The sequence below is a fragment of the Sinohyriopsis cumingii genome, chromosome 17 (assembly GCF_028554795.1).
Source record: "Sinohyriopsis cumingii isolate HCF-2022 chromosome 17, ASM2855479v2, whole genome shotgun sequence".
Lineage (NCBI taxonomy): Eukaryota > Metazoa > Mollusca > Bivalvia > Unionida > Unionidae > Sinohyriopsis > Sinohyriopsis cumingii.
The window spans coordinates 67,430,769-67,449,943 of NC_142977.1; the positions used below are offsets into that span (position 1 = coordinate 67,430,769).

At 34.6% G+C, this 19,175-nt stretch overlaps 2 protein-coding genes across 4 annotated transcripts in view; one reads left to right on the forward strand and one right to left on the reverse strand.

Moving 5' to 3' along the window:
* Positions 1-10,157, forward strand: part of LOC149779152 (neuronal calcium sensor 1-like) — a 161,085-nt gene extending 150,928 nt beyond the window's left edge. Inside the window, exons 7-8 of the mRNA XM_089939712.1 lie at positions 1,674-1,751; positions 3,855-10,157. Coding sequence (XP_089795838.1) covers positions 1,674-1,751; positions 3,855-3,968 — 192 coding nt within the window. The 3' untranslated portion in view covers positions 3,969-10,157. The remainder of the gene's footprint in view (positions 1-1,673; positions 1,752-3,854) is intronic.
* Positions 10,158-11,558: 1,401 nt separating this feature from the next.
* The window catches only part of LOC149779153 (scavenger receptor cysteine-rich domain-containing protein DMBT1-like), a 50,296-nt gene continuing 42,679 nt past the window's right edge, over positions 11,559-19,175 (reverse strand). For all 3 annotated transcript variants that reach the window (XM_089939714.1, XM_089939716.1, XM_089939713.1), the window contains exons 7-9: positions 17,858-18,249; positions 16,971-17,263; positions 11,559-12,580 (exon numbers count right to left, since the gene is read on the reverse strand). In XM_089939714.1, coding sequence (XP_089795840.1) covers positions 12,156-12,580; positions 16,971-17,263; positions 17,858-18,249 — 1,110 coding nt within the window. In that variant the 3' untranslated portion in view covers positions 11,559-12,155. The remainder of the gene's footprint in view (positions 12,581-16,970; positions 17,264-17,857; positions 18,250-19,175) is intronic.

The following is a 19,175-nucleotide window of genomic DNA, read 5'->3' on the forward strand; positions in this document are numbered from 1 at the left end:
GGCTGATGGAATAGACACAATGTACAGAAGAACAGATGAACTTGAAAACGATATATGATATTATGCTTGTTCAGTAAATTAGGGAAATGGACCCATTTCATTTCTATCCTATAAATTATTTACAGGTGTTCTAAGTGAGAACCAATGTGATAATCCATTTAAATTGTTCCAGCCTAATGGAAATAATTCCAATTCCTTAATATATCTCGTTTGCAATGAGTTCTCTCACTCACGTGCTTAGATATTGCGTTTTCTTTACTTTTGGATTTGGATGTACAGTACACTAAACATGCAATATATATATATATATATATATATATATATATATATATATATATATATATATATATATATATATATATATATATATATATATATATATATATATATATATATATATATATATATATATATATATATATATATATTACATGCCTGGTGTACTGTAAATCCATTAATGTCAAGCTAAGTTCCTATCCCTTTTTTTGCACTAATGGAAAATTAATTGAATGAAATCTCTGCTGAGGAGAAAATAAAGAAAGTCAGTCATACATACATACATACATACATACATACATACATACATACATACATACATACATACATACATACATACATACATACATACATACATACATGTACAATCATAACAGATATAATAGCAAGCTTACAGGGTAAAATAAGCATACATTGTCGTCTAATGAAATCAAGTTGATGTCCACTAACGGTTTTCCGGCTTCATAAATAAAGCCTGAAATACATACTAAATAATAACTGTTACAGAGACTTAAGTGATGTGAGAAGTCGCGGGTTCGAACCCCGACTGATTCAAAATAAAAACTTATAAAATGGGAAAAAGCAGCTGCCTCGCTTGGCGAGCATCATTAAGAGGTTAGTGTTAGGACTAGTCAGCTTGGTGTTAGGATAATGTGAACGGGTGGAACATGACGCTACGCGTCTGTGGCATGATGCTTGAGTACTAGACCTCGATATAAACTGTCATATTGCAGGCATCGTGGCGATATAAACTGTCATATTGCAGGCATCGTGGCGATATAAACTGTCATATTGCAGGCATCGTGGCGATATAAACTGTCATATTGCAGGCATCGTAGCGATATGACTACAATTGTTTAAGCTACTTGAAAAACACAACACAACAGACAAACACAAGGACACGGGTAATGAATGGGAATAACCAGTTTTAAGTTAGGTCATCTAGCTTGATGTAACGTCCAGTTAAGACACACGTAATTTATAATTACATTAAGGATGGTCAGAACGGTGTACTAGTATAATCCGCATTATTTCCTCCATACTGCCAGACTGGTGTCCAATAACAATTCTCAATATCGCTTGTATATTGTCAGACTGGTGTACTAGTATGATTCTCATTACTGCCTTGAATATCTGACTGGTGTAGTAGTACACTTTATCATTATTATCTGTATATTTTGTATATTTCAATAAAAAGCAACAAGAACAAATTTATTAGATTTAATAATGAAAACTCATTAGACGCAATTCATAATTTCACATATATTGACTCCTTGCGAGAACATCAGGATGAAAACTGGACGATGAAAATGACTTTTATTATTATTTTTATTATTATTATTATTATTGTTATTATTATTATTATTATTATTATTATTATTATTATTATCTTTTAGGGCAACATGGTGAAACTTCCGGAAGAGGAAAACACGCCAGAGAAAAGAGTAAATAAAATATTTGAAGTGATGGACAAGGTATATACAAACCCAAGATCTAATTCAATTTTCTCCCTAATTTCTTATTCCGTCGAGACTGATTCTAAAATTATGACACATCTGTTATTATACACATTAGTATTTGCCAATTGTTTGTCCACTCGTATCAGGCAAGGAATGAAAAGCCAAAGTCGTAACCCGTATTGATCTCGTTGTACACAAAGTCCTAACTACCAAGTTTCATTTGTCAGTCATTGAATTATAAAGCTAACAAGGCTAATCTACCAATCCAATCGCAACTAGGAGCAACTTTCCTCGATGGCGCAAAGTTCACACTGGGCGTTAGTGAAATCTGATCCTGTTTTGAAGTGCACTCTCCGTCATTAAACGAAGATGCGAAAACTTTTTACATAAAGGTTGAACAGTTAATAAGTATAATATTTCACGGAAATAAGATTTGCCAGTTGCCTAAAACAATCTAAACATACTGCACGTAGCAATGAACTATGAAAAAGATTTATTTTGTTTCACGTGTATTGATGAAAAACACATCCATTCTGAATAAAAATTACTTGATTTGGCTTTATTTCAGGGTGACATCAGATCATAAATGTGTACATTTTCACCGTTTTCTTCATTACAACACAGTAAACTGTCGTCTAATGCGCTCGCCTTCACAGATTACTGACATCTCACCTCTTACCGCGTGAGTTCGAGTCTTGGGCTCGGCCAGCGCAGGTATGTGTTGAAGCGTGTCAGTAGCTTCTCGTGGGTTGAGGGTTTCTTACTGACTTCTTCCATGGAAAAATATACTGACCGCCATATTAATCCTGTCGTGTGCTGAAAATTGCGTTTTAATCCACAACAACCAACCAGCCATTTAATTGTATGCATTATTTTAACGTTGACCATTATGATTATTTGCATTGGTGATTTGCCATTTAACGCATACGTTTTTTCAAATTTGTCTCTCGTCAGGAGTGTGAGTGTGAATCCCATACAGTACGGACGGCGATGAGTTATAAAAACAGAAATTCATTTATAGAAATGGTTTCATGTTTCCATCAAAAAGTACAAAGTGAACTGTAAGCATTCATGCAAAGTATGCTTTTTGCTTAATACACCTTGTCACATATCATCAGTTATCTCTCACAAATAATCCAACAAAAAATGGTGATAAAAGTCCAGAAGCCGTTTTGTAGAATCAAACACGCCTATATAGTTGATATTTTATCAAATCAAGAAAGTAAAGACATATTAAGGATACTGATTCCTTAAAGCTACTGTCACCACATAATCTGTAGCTGTAAAATTTCTCATCATCTGTAGTTATCACGCATCCAGTGTTAGCTACTTCCTGAAATTATCGAGCTGTTTGACGCTAATGGTATTTTAACGTTAGCCATGCTGAATCGTACCAATTCTAGCAAACAAGACTATTCATACCTGGTGTCATCAGACGGCGACTATTATGGCACATTCGCTACAGTGATATGCAAGTCATTGTCTGTCGTACCATATATTGTTCACTTCATAGCGTAATCATGAAAGAAGGGTATCAGACTACCGATACGGAGGTACATAATGAACAATCCGAGTCGTAAAAGACACTTCCTGCAGCGTATGCACCAGAGAATTACATTCATGTATTTTGCTTGGTATGGACCCCATTTTTAATACTGTCTTTAAATGGAAAAAAAACAGTATCGTTGCTCTAACACGTCTCATATAAAACTAAACACAAGTCCTTTCTATTTAAATGCGCTACAAAATTTTATGCACACATGATATGATCATTTCAAAATGATGGCAATATTAAATTTTCGAACGTTCGCCGAAGCACCCTGGGAAGAATCCGAACCCTCGGCTTCAATATCCTTCCTCTTGTTCTGGTAAACATTTGAGCACATCATTCTGTACATGTCCCTATGTTTTATCAAATGCACCCTTTTACGGTGAGTAACAAGTTTCAGTAAATGAAGGCGGTTGTATTTTAATAGAGGAAATACAGTTTTCGTGTACAATTTCTTACTTTATTGTATGATCGTAATATTAGTAAAATTCTTTCAGGACCATGGTTTGTCTGGAGTTCTGTCTTTTCATCTACTATATCCTTAGCATTCATATTTGGTCTCTTTTCAGAACCATGACAACCGTTTAACGTTCGAAGAATTCTTAGAAGGTTCCAAGAAAGATCCCACTATCGTTCAAGCATTGACTTTATACGACAGCACGTCATCCACCTCCCATTCATGAGTCTTAACGGAGAAACTGGAATATATTTATTTTTATTACCCATTCGGGATCCTTACTTTTGTGTTTTCACTCCTTTGGAGAGTAGAAGTGTTAATGATGAATGAAGATAAAAGCCAGCTTGCATGTGGAGAGAGAGAGAGAGAGAGAGAGAGAGAGAGAGAGAGAGAGAGACCGAGACAGAGACAGAGAGAGAGAGATACAGAGAGAGTTTAGGCTTTTTTCAAAGATTTTGGATTATTTTCGATCAGTAGATAAATAATGTGGTATTCATACGAATATTATTAAAACATAGTTGGCGATTTTCACCGCTTTCTTCTTTCCATGGACTATATTCCATCACTGGCGTCATTTTATTGTTGATATATATTTTGGAAAAAGGTTGTAAACTGGCGAGGTTTTTTAAATTCACATATACGTTGTCTTGTTTGATGTGTCAGTTTTTATGATTACATAATGTTTTGCTTGTGATTGTGCTGACAGAAACGCTTACGTAAATCACTGCCCGAACCCCATACCTAACAAAAATGGTATTACAGTCATTTGCGTGCTTTTTAAAATTCAAATATTCTTATATTTTTAAAGTTTTTGTCTTGCAAACCAGCATTTCGTACTATTATAACTAGTCATTTTTATCTTCCTATCATATGGTGTGCCGGGCGTAAGAAGTAGATCAATACTGAAATGGAACGATCTCGTTTAAAACTCAGCACCTAAAACAATTCCTGATATTTAAGACAAATACAGCAATAAAAATGATGCAACCCATGTTCTTTCTGATAATAAGAATATTTCCTACATATATATTGTTTCAAGAATTATTGTGTCAGCTGATTTGAAGAGCCTTCCTTTGATTATTAATTCTGTCTTCTTCCATTTATCTTAAAATGATTCAACCTAATAGTAACATTAGAGGACATTTCTTCAATACTGTGTCCTTCTTGAATCTAATGATATCTCCGTAAAGCAAATGTTTTATGACAAATATGAGCTTGGTCTAACTGGTAGTACTCCTGGTCATGACTTGATTACTAGTATGCCTAGCCTGAGTACTATTATCTGATTACTAGCATGCATGACCTTATTAGTATTATGCCTGATTACTATTATGCCTGGCCCAATTACTAGTATACACTGCCTTATGACCAGCATTACAGGCCTGATTACTAATATGCCTGGCCTGATTAGTATGATGCATTCTTGATTACTAGCATGCCAGGCCTGATTACTATTATGCCTGACTTGATCACTATTATGTTTTGCCTGATTACTACTATGACTTGCCTGATTACTAGTATGTCTCGCCTGATTACTAGCATGTCTCGCCTGATTACGAGTATGTTTTGCCTGATTACTAGTATGTCTCGCCTGATTACTAGTATATCTCGCCTGATTACGAGTATGCATTGCCTGATTACTAGCATGTACTGACTGATTACTATTATGCCTGGCCTGATTACTATTATACCTGGCCTGACCACTCGTATATCTGACTTCATTACTAGCACGTCTGACTTGATCACTAGTATGTCACGCCTGAGGCAAGTGAGTTTGCATCGGATACTTTGGAAATGACGTTAACATCTGATGCATATGTTAATCAATATTTTGAAGAGTGAACATGCAAGTTCCCCAATGAGAAATCTGCCTCGTGTTATTTCTTCCTTATATTAATAATCGATTGTCACCTGGCAATAACAAATACAGTTCGTTTTCTGCTACTATGCTGCTTACAGCTCACACAAAAAATCAAATTTCCCAGGTACATGAATTTCGATTTTTCCCAAAGCAATGTACGGTTAATCGCTGCTATGAATTTTGTCTTGGTTAATTTACAATCAGCATCAATTATGACGGCTCATATTATGTCTGGCAATAATTATTATATTCGCAAGCTTCAAAGAAAGGTATAATTTCTCCTTTATTCTTACCATCTAATATGTCCCAGTTATCTATGGTTGCCTTTGTGTACCGTAATCAACAAAACTAGGCATAGTCAAATTTGGTTTTCCTTCCAATTTCTTGGTCTCCCTAGTCTAAAGTGTCACTTAGCAAATATTTAGGTGATAAAAAACAATGCCGAGGAAAACCTGATTATTCACAATATCTGAAACTATCGAAGATGACAGACAATTATATATATATATATATATATATATATATATATATATATATATATATATATATATATATATATATATATATACACAATAGTGCACTTGAAACACCCCAAGCTTTCTTATATGATCACTAGCAGGGTTGCATCTTGCAAGACTCCAGTTTCTGAACTACTTTCGTTCGATAGCAACCTCTAGAACACCAAAAATGATGGTTCCGACTCATTTTCTGGTTGTGTCCTCGCTTCAGTCGAAACGCCACAACCACCAATTCCTCTTGCACGAATGTTTCAGAACGTCTTTTATGATAGTGTGCTAGTATTTCGAGGAATTTGCAAAACATAGCTGAATGTAGTTGAGAATTGGCCCATTTGTCAGTCTGTTCGCGTTTTTGTTGGAAATATATTCGCTTTATTTGGTCAAACATTTAAGGCATAATTTAGAACAAGGACAACTCAGAACGATGCTAAATGAGTGTTGCGTCATAATATAGCAGGGTTTGACTGACTAACCTGTTACTAGGGGATCACAGGCATCTGTATGGGTTAAAGAAGGGGGACAATTGTCCCCCCTCAAAAAATTTAAAAACGAATCCATGTTACTCACACCTAACATATCGTGCGTGTCGTTTAATATTTTTGATATGAGAATTTGTTAACACATCATTTTACGTGATTCTGATTTACCTGTGTACGCCCACGAAATTATGTGATATTCGCTTTTATTGATTGGTAGAGACCGTGGGAAGTTTTTTCACCTCGCCTTCTGGAACATTATTTTTTTTACTATTACTCTTAATATATGGTGGCCAATTTCGAATCGATTGTCCAAAGTGTATTCGGAAACAGGATTATATCTATTGGTAGATGGCCAATGTACCCTACAGGGACTTATTACAAATCAAACTAATTGTATCGGTCTATGGATAGAGGACTCGGAAGGTCGGGACGCAACATGGATTCCAAGCTTGATATAAATGTTAACTAGGCATAAATAAACTCACCTCTGGTTTGAGAATAATGCGGACATATGCAGGTCTCCCAACTGACAAAATTACCACAGCAATTTTGAGCGATGAAATACGTTCGACGAGCTCATGTGTCTTAGTATTTGATGCAGTTCAGACTTAATAACCTTTGCCTGTATGTCTACTGTTCCAAATCAAATAATGTAAATATCAGGTAACATATACAATGCACTAAATCTGTACTGTTTCCGTACAGTAATCATCCCTTGACCTGAATATCCAACAACTGGGATGCTTAGTAGTGATATGAAAACACTTCTGGCGGATACATTGTAAATATTCTCATCGAAATCGATGTATGCGAGTCTTCTAACCTTACTCCAGCTAACTATATGACACCACACAGTAATTGCCATCGGCGAGTCAGTGTTGACAATATTGTTCTCTGTGTCAAAGGTTATGTTGATATGGAAGGACAATTAAATAAAAAAAATCTACTTTTAAATGATATTGGTACAGAACTGATTATTATTCATTCCGCGTGCTTAAGGGATTAATTTTTACGCTCAACATTTAAAGGATTTTGTAAATGAGCAGGATAAATAAATTAATTCTTCTTCTTTCTACTGAACTATTTCCAATAAAACAAAAAACTGTGCGATAAACAGAATCTCAAATGAGTAATTTATTTATACACATACAACTTGTTATCAATTTTTAGAAAATCATACATACAAGTTGTAATCTCAGTAATTATCAGCAAATACATTTGCGAACTTAGATATGGGATAAATCATCGATTAATTGAAACGATGAGAATTGGCAATCGTTTCTATCATTTGACCAAATAATAACAACTCTGTTTTGATTTTGACAATAAAATAAGAATGTTTCTATCGTTTTGACACGGTGAGAATTTTCATCATTTATGTTGCTTTGGCACAATGATAAGAATTTTTCTATCGTTTTGACATGATAATGCACAGTACGTACTCATTAAGAGATACCGATGCCTCGTCTTTTATCAAATTCCATACCTACAGATACTTAGATTCTTCTGAAATATAGATATGTACGCATGAGAGTAGACTGTGTCGTGTCGATAGTTCTTGTGGCAAAGCTACCAAACAAGATTAACCCGAGTCGCTGTAGATAGCTAGATGTCAAATAATATAACATTGATTCACTTTGGCTTATAACATGTGATTGATCGTTTGTCAGTAAAACATTAAACAAATAATAAATTAAGCTCATTAAACTTGCCATAATTTTCAGCTGAACACCACGATTAGCAAACGAAGAAAAATGTGATGCAAAATAGTATCTAAAGGGAGGCAATTGTTTCAACTTCCAGCGGGTGGAGTTTCCTCTATTCAGCAAATGATCGAAAACAATATGCGATATGAAGTACTATATTTTTAGGAAGGGTTACTGACCTTCTGAACATGTATAATGTGATCTATATCAATATACTAACTGTCGTTTGAACCCTCTTGCAAAATAATGCATGACAAAGTTGTTTCAAAATAAAGATGTCAACCTACCTGTATATACATTCTAGTCAGTACTGATGGTTTTGTGCCTTACGGCACATCAAAAGAAGTAGGCTATTTGATGCCAAGGCAACTGTAGTAAATTGCCTTGTCCAAGGATACATCACGATAGCTTTCCCAGGCTGGTCCCGACTGTAGAATTCGAACCCACACCATTTCGGTCGTGAGACAGTTATTTGTCAGTTAAATGCGAAAACGAAACCATTTTATATGTAATTCTTTAAAAGATAAACATAGGTAACGATCATTATTTCAGTGTTTTAGTCTTTATCTCAACGTAGAACTTTGCATAAACTTGTTTATCAAAAGGCGAAGTAACAAAACAGAAGGTTTAGAACATGCGTCGGGTTATTATCCAATGTAAATTTAATATTAAATGTTCGGTCGTAACTAATTGCTCCTTGTGAAATCATGAAGCAGCTGTTTTTGAATCATAAAGAGCTTGTACATCCTGTACGCTTCATAATTAAACCTGAAGGCGTTTGTAAATCCTGTACGCTTCAATGTTAAATCCTACACGTTTCATTGTTAAAGTTTAAAGCAAATATACATTCTGTGTGCTTCAGTGTTAAAAGTGAAAGGGGATGTAAATCCTGTACGCTTCATAATTAAACCTGAAGGCGTTTTTAAATCCTGTACGCTTCAGTCTTGAAATTGAAGGGGCATGTAAATCCTGTACGCTTCAGTGTTAAAAGTGAAAGGGGATGTAAATTCTGTACGCTTCATAATTAAACCTGAAGGCGTTTGTAAATCCTGTACGCTTCAGTGTTAAAATTGAAAGGGGATGTAAATCCTGTACGCTTCAGTGTTAAAATTGAAAGGGGATAAACATACTTAGGTAACGATCATTATTTCAGTGCTTTAGTCTTAATCTCAACGTAGAAGTTGGCATAAACTTGTATATCAAAAGCCGAAGTAACAAAACAGAAGGTTTAGAACATGCGTCGGGTTATTATCCAATGTAAATTTACTATTAAATGTTCGGTCGTAACTAATTGCTCCTTGTGAAATCATGAAGCAGCTGTTTTTAAATCATGAAGAGCTTGTACATCCTGTACGCTTCATAATTAAACCTGAAGGCGTTTGTAAATCCTGTACGCTTCAATGTTAAATCTTAAAGGGGATTTAAATCCTACACGTTTCGTTGTTAAAGTTTAAAGCAAATGTAAATTCTGTGTGCTTCAGTGTTAAAAGTGAAAGGGGATGTAAATCCTGTACGCTTCATAATTAAACCTGAAGGCGTTTGTAAATCCTGTACGCTTCAGTGTTAAAATTGAAAGGGGATGTAAATCATGTACGCTTCAATGTTAAAATTGAAAGGGGATGTAAATCCTACACGTTTCATTGTTAAAGTTTAAAGCAAATGTAAATTCTGTGTGCTTCAGTGTTAAATTTTAAAGTGGTTGTTAATCCTGTACGCTTCATCAGTGTTAAATTTTAAAGCGGATTTAATCCTGTATGCTTCAGTGTTCAATGTTACGTTTAGTACTGAAAATTTGTTATTGTTAATTCATATTATGCAAATATTAATTTGAATAAATTGATCATGATATGATGCAGTATTTGTGCTTTTTTACTTTACATATTTCACCTGGGACTCGTTAAGCGCGGGATCTACGAATCGGAGTTGAAAATTCTCACAAGGTCTGCATAGTGCTTAAGGACTCGCTTTATACCTCTGCGGTTTCTGGTTTGATTGTAATTCTTATGAAACTTGTTCGGCTATATTTTATTGCCTAAATGAGGACACCTCGCTTCTGCTACGAGGAATATCGTTTTAGTCCGAAAGGTACTCATTTATGCAATGTGGGTTTCAATATTTTCCATGAAATATAGTAAATTTATTCCGTATGCTAAAAAAATGCCTGCTTTTGTAACCATATACTAAAGCTGATGCTGCAAGAATGCGTTTCCAAAGTAACTGCTGCCACCAATTTAAAATCACATACATGTGTCTGCATTCATAATGAAAGTTTCATGTACACATATCCACAAGAAAAATATTAAAAACCTGGCCAACATTACCATGCGATAATTAAATACTGAGATCAGTATGTTATAACCGATATCAATGCCGCTATAGAAACAATTTATATAGTATAATGGCTTGGCAAAGATTGATCCGTTAGAACGAAGTGGATCGACAATAAATGTCGATATTTATTTGCAAACTCTGCAAATTACCGAGCTATGCTTGATTTTTTGATTTTCATCTAATAATTCCTAATAGACTCAGTCTTCACCGTTCAGCCAGTGAGCTTAATGAACGGATGATGTATGACTAACTCCAAACACTTTAACAAGTCATCTTAAACTGTAAACTCAAACTGTGCTCTTGGCCATTATCCCACCGTTCCTAAAGATTAAAAATTTTCTTTGTCAAATCTGATGATAATTTATTAAAGGCAACATGATATAATGTGACTTCTAAATCTTCAGTATGACTTTTGCTTGAATCATTTTACCAACTGGTACCGAAAGCAGTTCATGCTGTCTCGTGATTTGTTTCTCAACGCTAATTATTATTGGAAGTAAAATATACGTCACGTAAAAGACTAAGAACAAAGATTTAACCGCTAACGACGTGATCTTGACTTTCGATCATTCTAGCTATCATCATATTTGGTATGTGTCGCTTTCGTATTAAAAAAGAAGAAAAGTTTACAACTAAGCGAAACTTAAGATGAGTTCAAGCTTTCAGGTCAGTCTGTAGCCCAGACCAGAATGCCGTCACGATTATTAGATAATCGTCACATGGGAGACTAAATTAAAAATGAGTAGCACATGAGCTCTCAGTTGGTATGCCACGGTGGAAAATGGAACACGCAGCGGACGTGACTCGACAGACTATGCATGAGTGAGTCGAACGGGCTCAAGGTCCAAAGTAACGATTGCATATATGACCCTGAGTAAGCACAAGAAACATAATGAAAACACATTAAGTTCTCAAGTCTTTATTTGCATCAAATTCATAATAATGCAATACGCATAATAACAGCATAGCTGAAAAATTACATATTGCATACTACAGCTAAAATGTAAGATTGTCTGTAAATATTAGGCAGAAAAGCCTGCCTGCATCTTACAAAACAAAACAAAATCAGAGGCCAAAGTTTGGACTCTAATCAGTGAGGTACCCTGGTAAAAACAACTAAAAATGCACCTATATTAAAATTATTATAAAAATTAACACTTTGAAAAATGGGACAAAATCTGATGCTTCTGTAAGAACATATGAGTGCAAATCACGTTATCCTCGATTTTCTTAGAAAAAAAAGCTTTTAGAAACAGTATAACAAATGAATTATCTTGTAAAATACTTTGAAAAAAGCGTTAAGAAACACATTGACCATTATAACAAATGAAGCACCAAAAAATACTTTGAAAAATGCTTTTAGAAACACACTGACCAGTGTAAAAAATGAAGCGCTGTGTCAAATAATTTGAAAAGGGCCTTTAGAAACACACTAACCAGTATAACAAATGGAGCGCTGTGTCAAATAATTTGAAAAGGGCATTTAGAAACACACTGATCAGTATAACAAAAAAAGCATTATATCAAATAAATTTTCAAAGCAACGTGCATCAGCAGCCTGACTGTGACCAAAATTACTAGCAGTGAACGAGAACAATCGCCCCTGTTTCCCGTGGCTCTTACCGCAAAACTGTCATAGTTGGGGAGATCTGATTCCTTGTTTTGAAATGTCATATTGTTTGCAGATCCTATGTCATTTGACCCTGACTTACTGACATGTTTAACATTGGCCTCCAATGGAGCTGGCGATTGGGAATATCGCAGTGAGACTGGGTTCGAAATGAGAACTTCTGTGGTTTTAACTGTTGTGTTCATCTCCGCTGAGGCGTAGCTGCTAATATCCGGAGAATCTGTTGAAAAAATGCGTCCAGGGGTATTTTTAGATCTTGACGTTATGATAGACTGAAGTTTTGTAGTTGCCAGTGGTTCCAGTCTGGTCACACCTGTAAATGATTAAGAATTTGGCTTTTGAGATCGAAACAAAAATGTATTACGAATTGAGCGCCTATATATATATATATATATATATATATATATATATATATATATATATATATATATATTGTAATAGTCATTGCGAAGAACAACTTAGTAATAATAAAATACCCTGTATAAATCATTTCTCTGTCTATATAGGACGTTCAAGCGGACATATTCATTTTGATCCAGGTCAGCCATTAGGCCTATGTCTTGAAGCTGATGTAATAAATTCTCAGGAATATATAATAATGTTGGTGTTTGTGTACTTGTGTGGGTCCATGAGCATGGATGTTTGCGTACGTGTATTTGTGTATGTGTGTGTGTGTGTGTGTGTGTGTTTGTGTGTGTGTGTGTGTGTGTGTGTGTGTGTGAGATAGATAGATAGATAGATAGATAGATAGATAGATAGATAGATATTAGAACTTAATATAAACGGCTGATCCAGACATCCGAATTCGATATAGATAGTGATGATCGAGACTCCTAAAATTTGATATATAATTTAATTTACCATTAGCCGTAATCATAGTTGATCTATAATTCTAAATTAACAAAAATCACCCCTCTGAACCACGCTTGCGATATATAGATCCCAATCCTTTATAGTCGCTCAACTTGTAGCCTTCAACAGTAGTGTCGGTGGTGGAAAATTTCTAATCGGACGAACTTCGGTTTCGATTCATTATTTTGTCACCTCAAGGCATAACTTTTCAATGGTGTCTCGTGGATCGAATCACCAGCTACATATTAGCTTTGGTTCCACTGTACCGATCCGATGGTACACATCATCTGATTGTAATTTCGAAGGAAACCAGCGTTATCTCTCGATCAACCGAACTGATGTGTTCTCACGTAGTAAATAAATTAGCCCTCAAGTGTCTCTGCCTTCTATTTAATTGAATGTCTTTTACCTCATCCTTTCCCTTAGATATAGATGTTTTCTATTAAATTAACGTGCCTTTTACCCACTTCCAAAGTCTTAAGTATATTGACAGATAAAATGTTAAATGTACATACTATATCCAGTCATGAGTGCACTGTGGAGAAAAGAGAGGCTAGTCATTTTTCCTTTTAAACTTCATGACTGAACTTACCCAGTTGGAACGTGATATAACTTTTCCATTGTATTATAGAAAATAAACACTTCATGCAAATAATGGCCATTTAGAACTGCCATCAAACATGTTGTTGTTATTACGTCGCAATAACTTCATGACGTCACAACGAATGGTTGATGTGACATCAATATCAGCAACGCAAGCAATAGATAATAATAATAATAATAATAATAATAATAATAATAATAATCATAATGAGGACTTTGTATAGCGCCTGATTTTTAGAAGCTTTAAGCGCTTTACAACATTAGACAACACCTACAAAATAAGAAACATATACAATGAAATGATTACAAACACAAACACTATGAAATTAGAAAACATAGAAAAAAACATGCTGAGAATATTTAAGGTAGGATGCAAACAACTGGAACTGAATAATTTCTTAAACTTGTTTCATTGCAAAGTTGCAGGAATACAATTAAAAATTAAATACACGCTTTTCATGTATTATTGAAACGTTGTCAAGTGTTAATTGTAAGATCTATCGTGTAATACCACACCATTTCTTGGCCCATCATACCGGATGCCAGTCCGCCAAAAACTTATAAATTGGGAAGTATCACTACGATTGCTTCAAATCTCTTGTAGATAGTGAAAGTTATTCGACTCGAATTAGAAAGTGTCGAAGAGATTCCGAATGTGAACATATCATGATCTCATTCATAAGGTACGCGGCCTTTTCTAGCGTATGCAAGGCAAAAAATAAAACATCCGATGTGCATAATTGACATTCTATTGCCATCAAGCACATGGCAGTTAATACATAACAATAAATTAATAATGTCACAATGAGTAGACAACTTGTCGTTTCTATGAACAACGCAAACAATTGTAGCGAAAATTTAAACAAACATTTGTTCACTTTTTCATTACAAAGATGAAAAAATGACATTACAATATAAATATGCGGGTAGTTCGTTAAAACATGATATGTCGCGTGCAATTTTCAAGACCTATCATGTTATATGCGAATAAGTTTTTCGTACATCTCCGGGTGTTCGTCCGCTTAAAAATTATTAAGTTGGGAAGTATCACTACGATTACCTACGAGTCTATTTTTGAGTGTCAAAGCTAATCGACCCGTATCGGAAAGTAACGAGGACGTCCCAAATGACCATGAGCTGTGTCTATTTGTGATTCAGTTTCAACTGTTGTTTAACTAACTAATAAAGTCTACGACAAAAAGAATAACAGTTTCACGGCGAAATCCTCAATTGTATATAATAATTTTTAACAAGTGATTTTATCTCTCGTTATACTAATAACCATCTTTGTAAAAGGTAGAAAAACTGGACACAGATTAGCGTTCGTTGCAAACCGAAATCAAGTGAATATTGAAATAGAATGAAGAATCTGCTACTGAGAAAGACTGCCAGCTTCCCACTGCCACATTATTAACGGATTCAACTATTATTAAAATTATAACAAAATACAAACTAAACCCATAACAGATACGCTCACAATCATCACAATGTTTAGTTTAAATACGCTACACTCTGAAGGTTGTCTCAATAGACTGCTCTATGATGACACACAAAAATACGCCTTACTGAAATAACAATATTTCGCCTATTGGGACAATATTATATTTCATCTTCAATCATTAAACATTTTCTTATAAAGGCTAAAAAAATATCTGATATTCTCTATGTATGTAGGACTAAAAAAATAACAAGCAGCCTATTGTTTTGAACGTTTAATCATCGATTACGTCAGTGTTGTATTCGATACATAGAAGGTTTTAGCCGTAATGTTATTCGAATATTCGATAAGGTCACAATAGATCTTGCATTTATAGGTTTATATCCATCCGACAAAATGAGTTCATATTTTCCCATACAAATGCAGTAATCTTTTTATTATATGCATATTTTTTATTTTACCTAAGGCTCAATTATAGAAACAATGTACACTACAAGAAACAAAGTAACAGAATGTATACCGTATTTCAAACTAAATACAAAAGCGTAGATTCATCATTACACAGCAATAACTTTATTAATGCGCACATAACCTCACCCAGATAAATTTGAACTGAGTCGCGCTGGATATAACTTTCAAAAGAAAATGGCGTTTTGGTCTACTTAAAATTGAAATTTGGAGTCATATTGTAAATGAATGTGCATTGCAACAACTTTTCCTTTTGATCTCGAACGAATAGATGTTGCTGCTATTTTTGTCCATCCTACGAAATTTCGTGATTATGGACTGGTTTTATATGTGCTAATTCTACATGAAATACATCGAATTGAAGTAGCAAGGGAGAAGGGTGTTAACATCTGCAAGTGTGTTTCTGTTCTGTCATTAAATGTTTGAAATCATAATGTGGTAGAAATATGAAGTCTTTCAATTGCAATTATCAAAAAGACGTTTCGAAATTTAATGTTTATTTCATTTAAATTGCAGTAAGGAAGATGTAACTGCTCTTGGAATATAGTCGAAATTACAGTACAATTCCGAAATGTGTAATCAAGCTTGAGAACCCATGACATGCCTCGGTAATTAGTATTTGCAGAACTAAGAAAGTACATTTTGAGGAAATTCAGGATGTAAAACTGTAGGTATATTTTTGTCATTCTAATTACCAGCTTAAAAAGACAGTTTATGTCTTGTCACTTGCATGTTATTTGTGAGGACCCTGTCTGACGTGTATAGCGAGCCTAAATTCGAAACAGTGTATCGAAAAGTGAACGCGAAATGTGCCAATGCTGCTAGTATGTGACAGTCCAGGAAACATCTCGTTATTGCTAACCTTTATATTGCACTCACGCGCAGGGCACGTGTACCGAATAGTTTATTAGGAACTACTTTGTAAACAAATCATGTACACTCGTGTAGCAGACGCTTTACGGTTTGGTTGATTAAATTCGTTTCTGAATGAAATGAAGCAGATGTCTCGTGGACTGCCACATACCAGCTGCTTTAACACATTTTCCCATACAAATACAGTCATTTATAATTACTTAATGTGACTTCATATGACATTGACGCGCGGCAGTGTGGTCGTTGGAAGAGGTGAAATGACTGTAGCCAGGCATGGTATCCTGCTATCAAAGGAGAAATGAGTGCTGTCATAAACCAAATCCCTGAAAGTGATCCATCGAAACTTAAGAATTTATTGTTAGATGTACCAAACCACGCAAAGAGCTCTGAAAAAGTAACGGTAATCAAAGTCTGTGACATGTTATTATCTTATTATTAGAGATGGAAAACAATTAGAACAATCACTGACCGTTTTCCATTTGGTTATTTTCATTGTCTTGCTTTGAGAAGACATATACAGGAGCGCTGGACACCTGGAAAGACGATTCTACTCTATGAAAGCTGCGTCGTCTGCGACGTAGGTTACGGTCGGTGGCATTGCAGCTACGGTCACATATAGCACTGGTTTCTGAGACTAAACACAAGAGGCCATCACAGTGTATATACACAGTGTCAAAGTTCACAAATCTAAAAGTCTTGTACCAGAATCCGAACATCGTGTTGTTTAAAGGAAAGAAGGCAACTGTTGGGTCCTTTTCACATCTGTAATGTAATATTATTGTCATTCAACACTTCCTATTATTCAGAAAATATTGCTATTAATAATAATAATAATAATAATAATAATAATAATAATATTATTATTATTATTATTATTATTATTATTATTATTATTATTATTATTAATTGCTTGATTATTATTATTATTAGTAGCAGTAGTAGTAGTAGTAGTAGTAATAGTAGTAGTAGTAGTAGTACTGAGGACAATTTTGGATGCAAAAGATCTAAAATTTCCTTGGTTGATCTGAACAATTACGTGTTTATCGCTGTTTGTCTTGAGAGAAAATCCAGTTGGCCAACAAACTCGTTTAAAATTAATATCGCTAAACAGTTGATACTAGTTTTATAACAATTACCCAATTAACGAAATAATTTCCTTACGATACGCATGTCTTAAAGAAAAAAAGTGACTTTACCACAATAAAGATTTTCCGAACATACATACTGACAGAGAGACAGACGCACCAACACGCAAACAAATATATAGACCAAAAGACAAACAGACAGATAGATAGATAGATAGATAGATAGATATATAGATAGATAGATATGTAGATATGTAGATAAATTATATACTTGTTTTGGAAAAGAGGATATTGTATCGAGTCACTTTTGTTCGTTGAAGGTGTTGCAATACAGTTGGAGACCACCAGTCGAATGTTATAGGAAGTGTCTGACAAAATCAACATGGCATAGATGTATTCCCCCAACGTCAGCTGGAGTGGAAACTGAGTAACAGGATTTGTAAATGAGTTGTTCTGGTAGAAAATCAAATTGACTGCAAGTTGCCCAGGAGCCCTTTGCGTAACTGTTTCAGTCAACGGTATGATTGGCTGCTGATTTAAGACATATTTCGGGAATTCGCAGAGGACTGTGATCATATATGTATTGCCTCTCACGATGTTTCCCTCAATGTTGGTGGAGTTGTATTTAATTAGGTTCTCATAGGATATATGGCTTACGTTAGTCTGAAAAAGAAAAGATGTAAAAATGAGCACAAAGAAAAGCTGCCCGAGGAATCCAATTATAAAGCTAGTGTCTGTCTTCAATATACATCCAAAGAATGAACGATTTCCAGGTTCAGGACTGTGCTTCGTTTGCATAATTTATATAAGTGTATTACGGTAAATCTTAACTCATGCGATCTGAGTTGATAAAATTCAAATCTGAACCTAATTTTAACCAATCAAAAAGCTAAATTGTAGACATACATTTCAGGACTTGTCAATAATTTTAGCCAATCAAAAAGCTAAATAGGAACCATACATTTCAAGACTTGACAATAATTTTAGCCAATAATAAAAGCTAAATTGTAGGCATACCTTTCAGGACTTGTCAATAATTTTAGCCAATCAAAAAACTAAATCGCAACCATACATTTTAGGACTTGTCACTGAATCTGTAGCCATACACTTAGTTTATAGAAGAAAAAAAAAACGATATCATGTTAGGTTCATACTCAGCTCAATGTCAACATTTTAACTTAGCTTAAATTTGAGCATGATAATTGTTTCAAGCAGCCAGACCTGTTTTCTCAATATTCTCAGTACAATTTATACTGTATTTGATCATAAAGGCCTTCGTTGGTGTTATGTTAAATCCGACCTATTCTTGACCTGCTTACACAGGCATTAATTGGGGTATTTTAAATCAAGCGGTCATCAGTTAAATTTGTCGGTAAAAGTCTTAGCTTTTTTCATCGAATAACGCTTCAAATAGAAAAGAAATATCTTCTTTTTTTTCCTGTATTGATTGTCTTCAAATAAATCCAGATTCGTTTTTAGCCACAGCAATTAAGTTTCTCCTAAAGAGTTTTGATTGGTTAATTCTACGTCTGAGCTAAATTACATCCAGCAGCTACTGGACTTAAATCCAAATCAAGACAAGACATAAG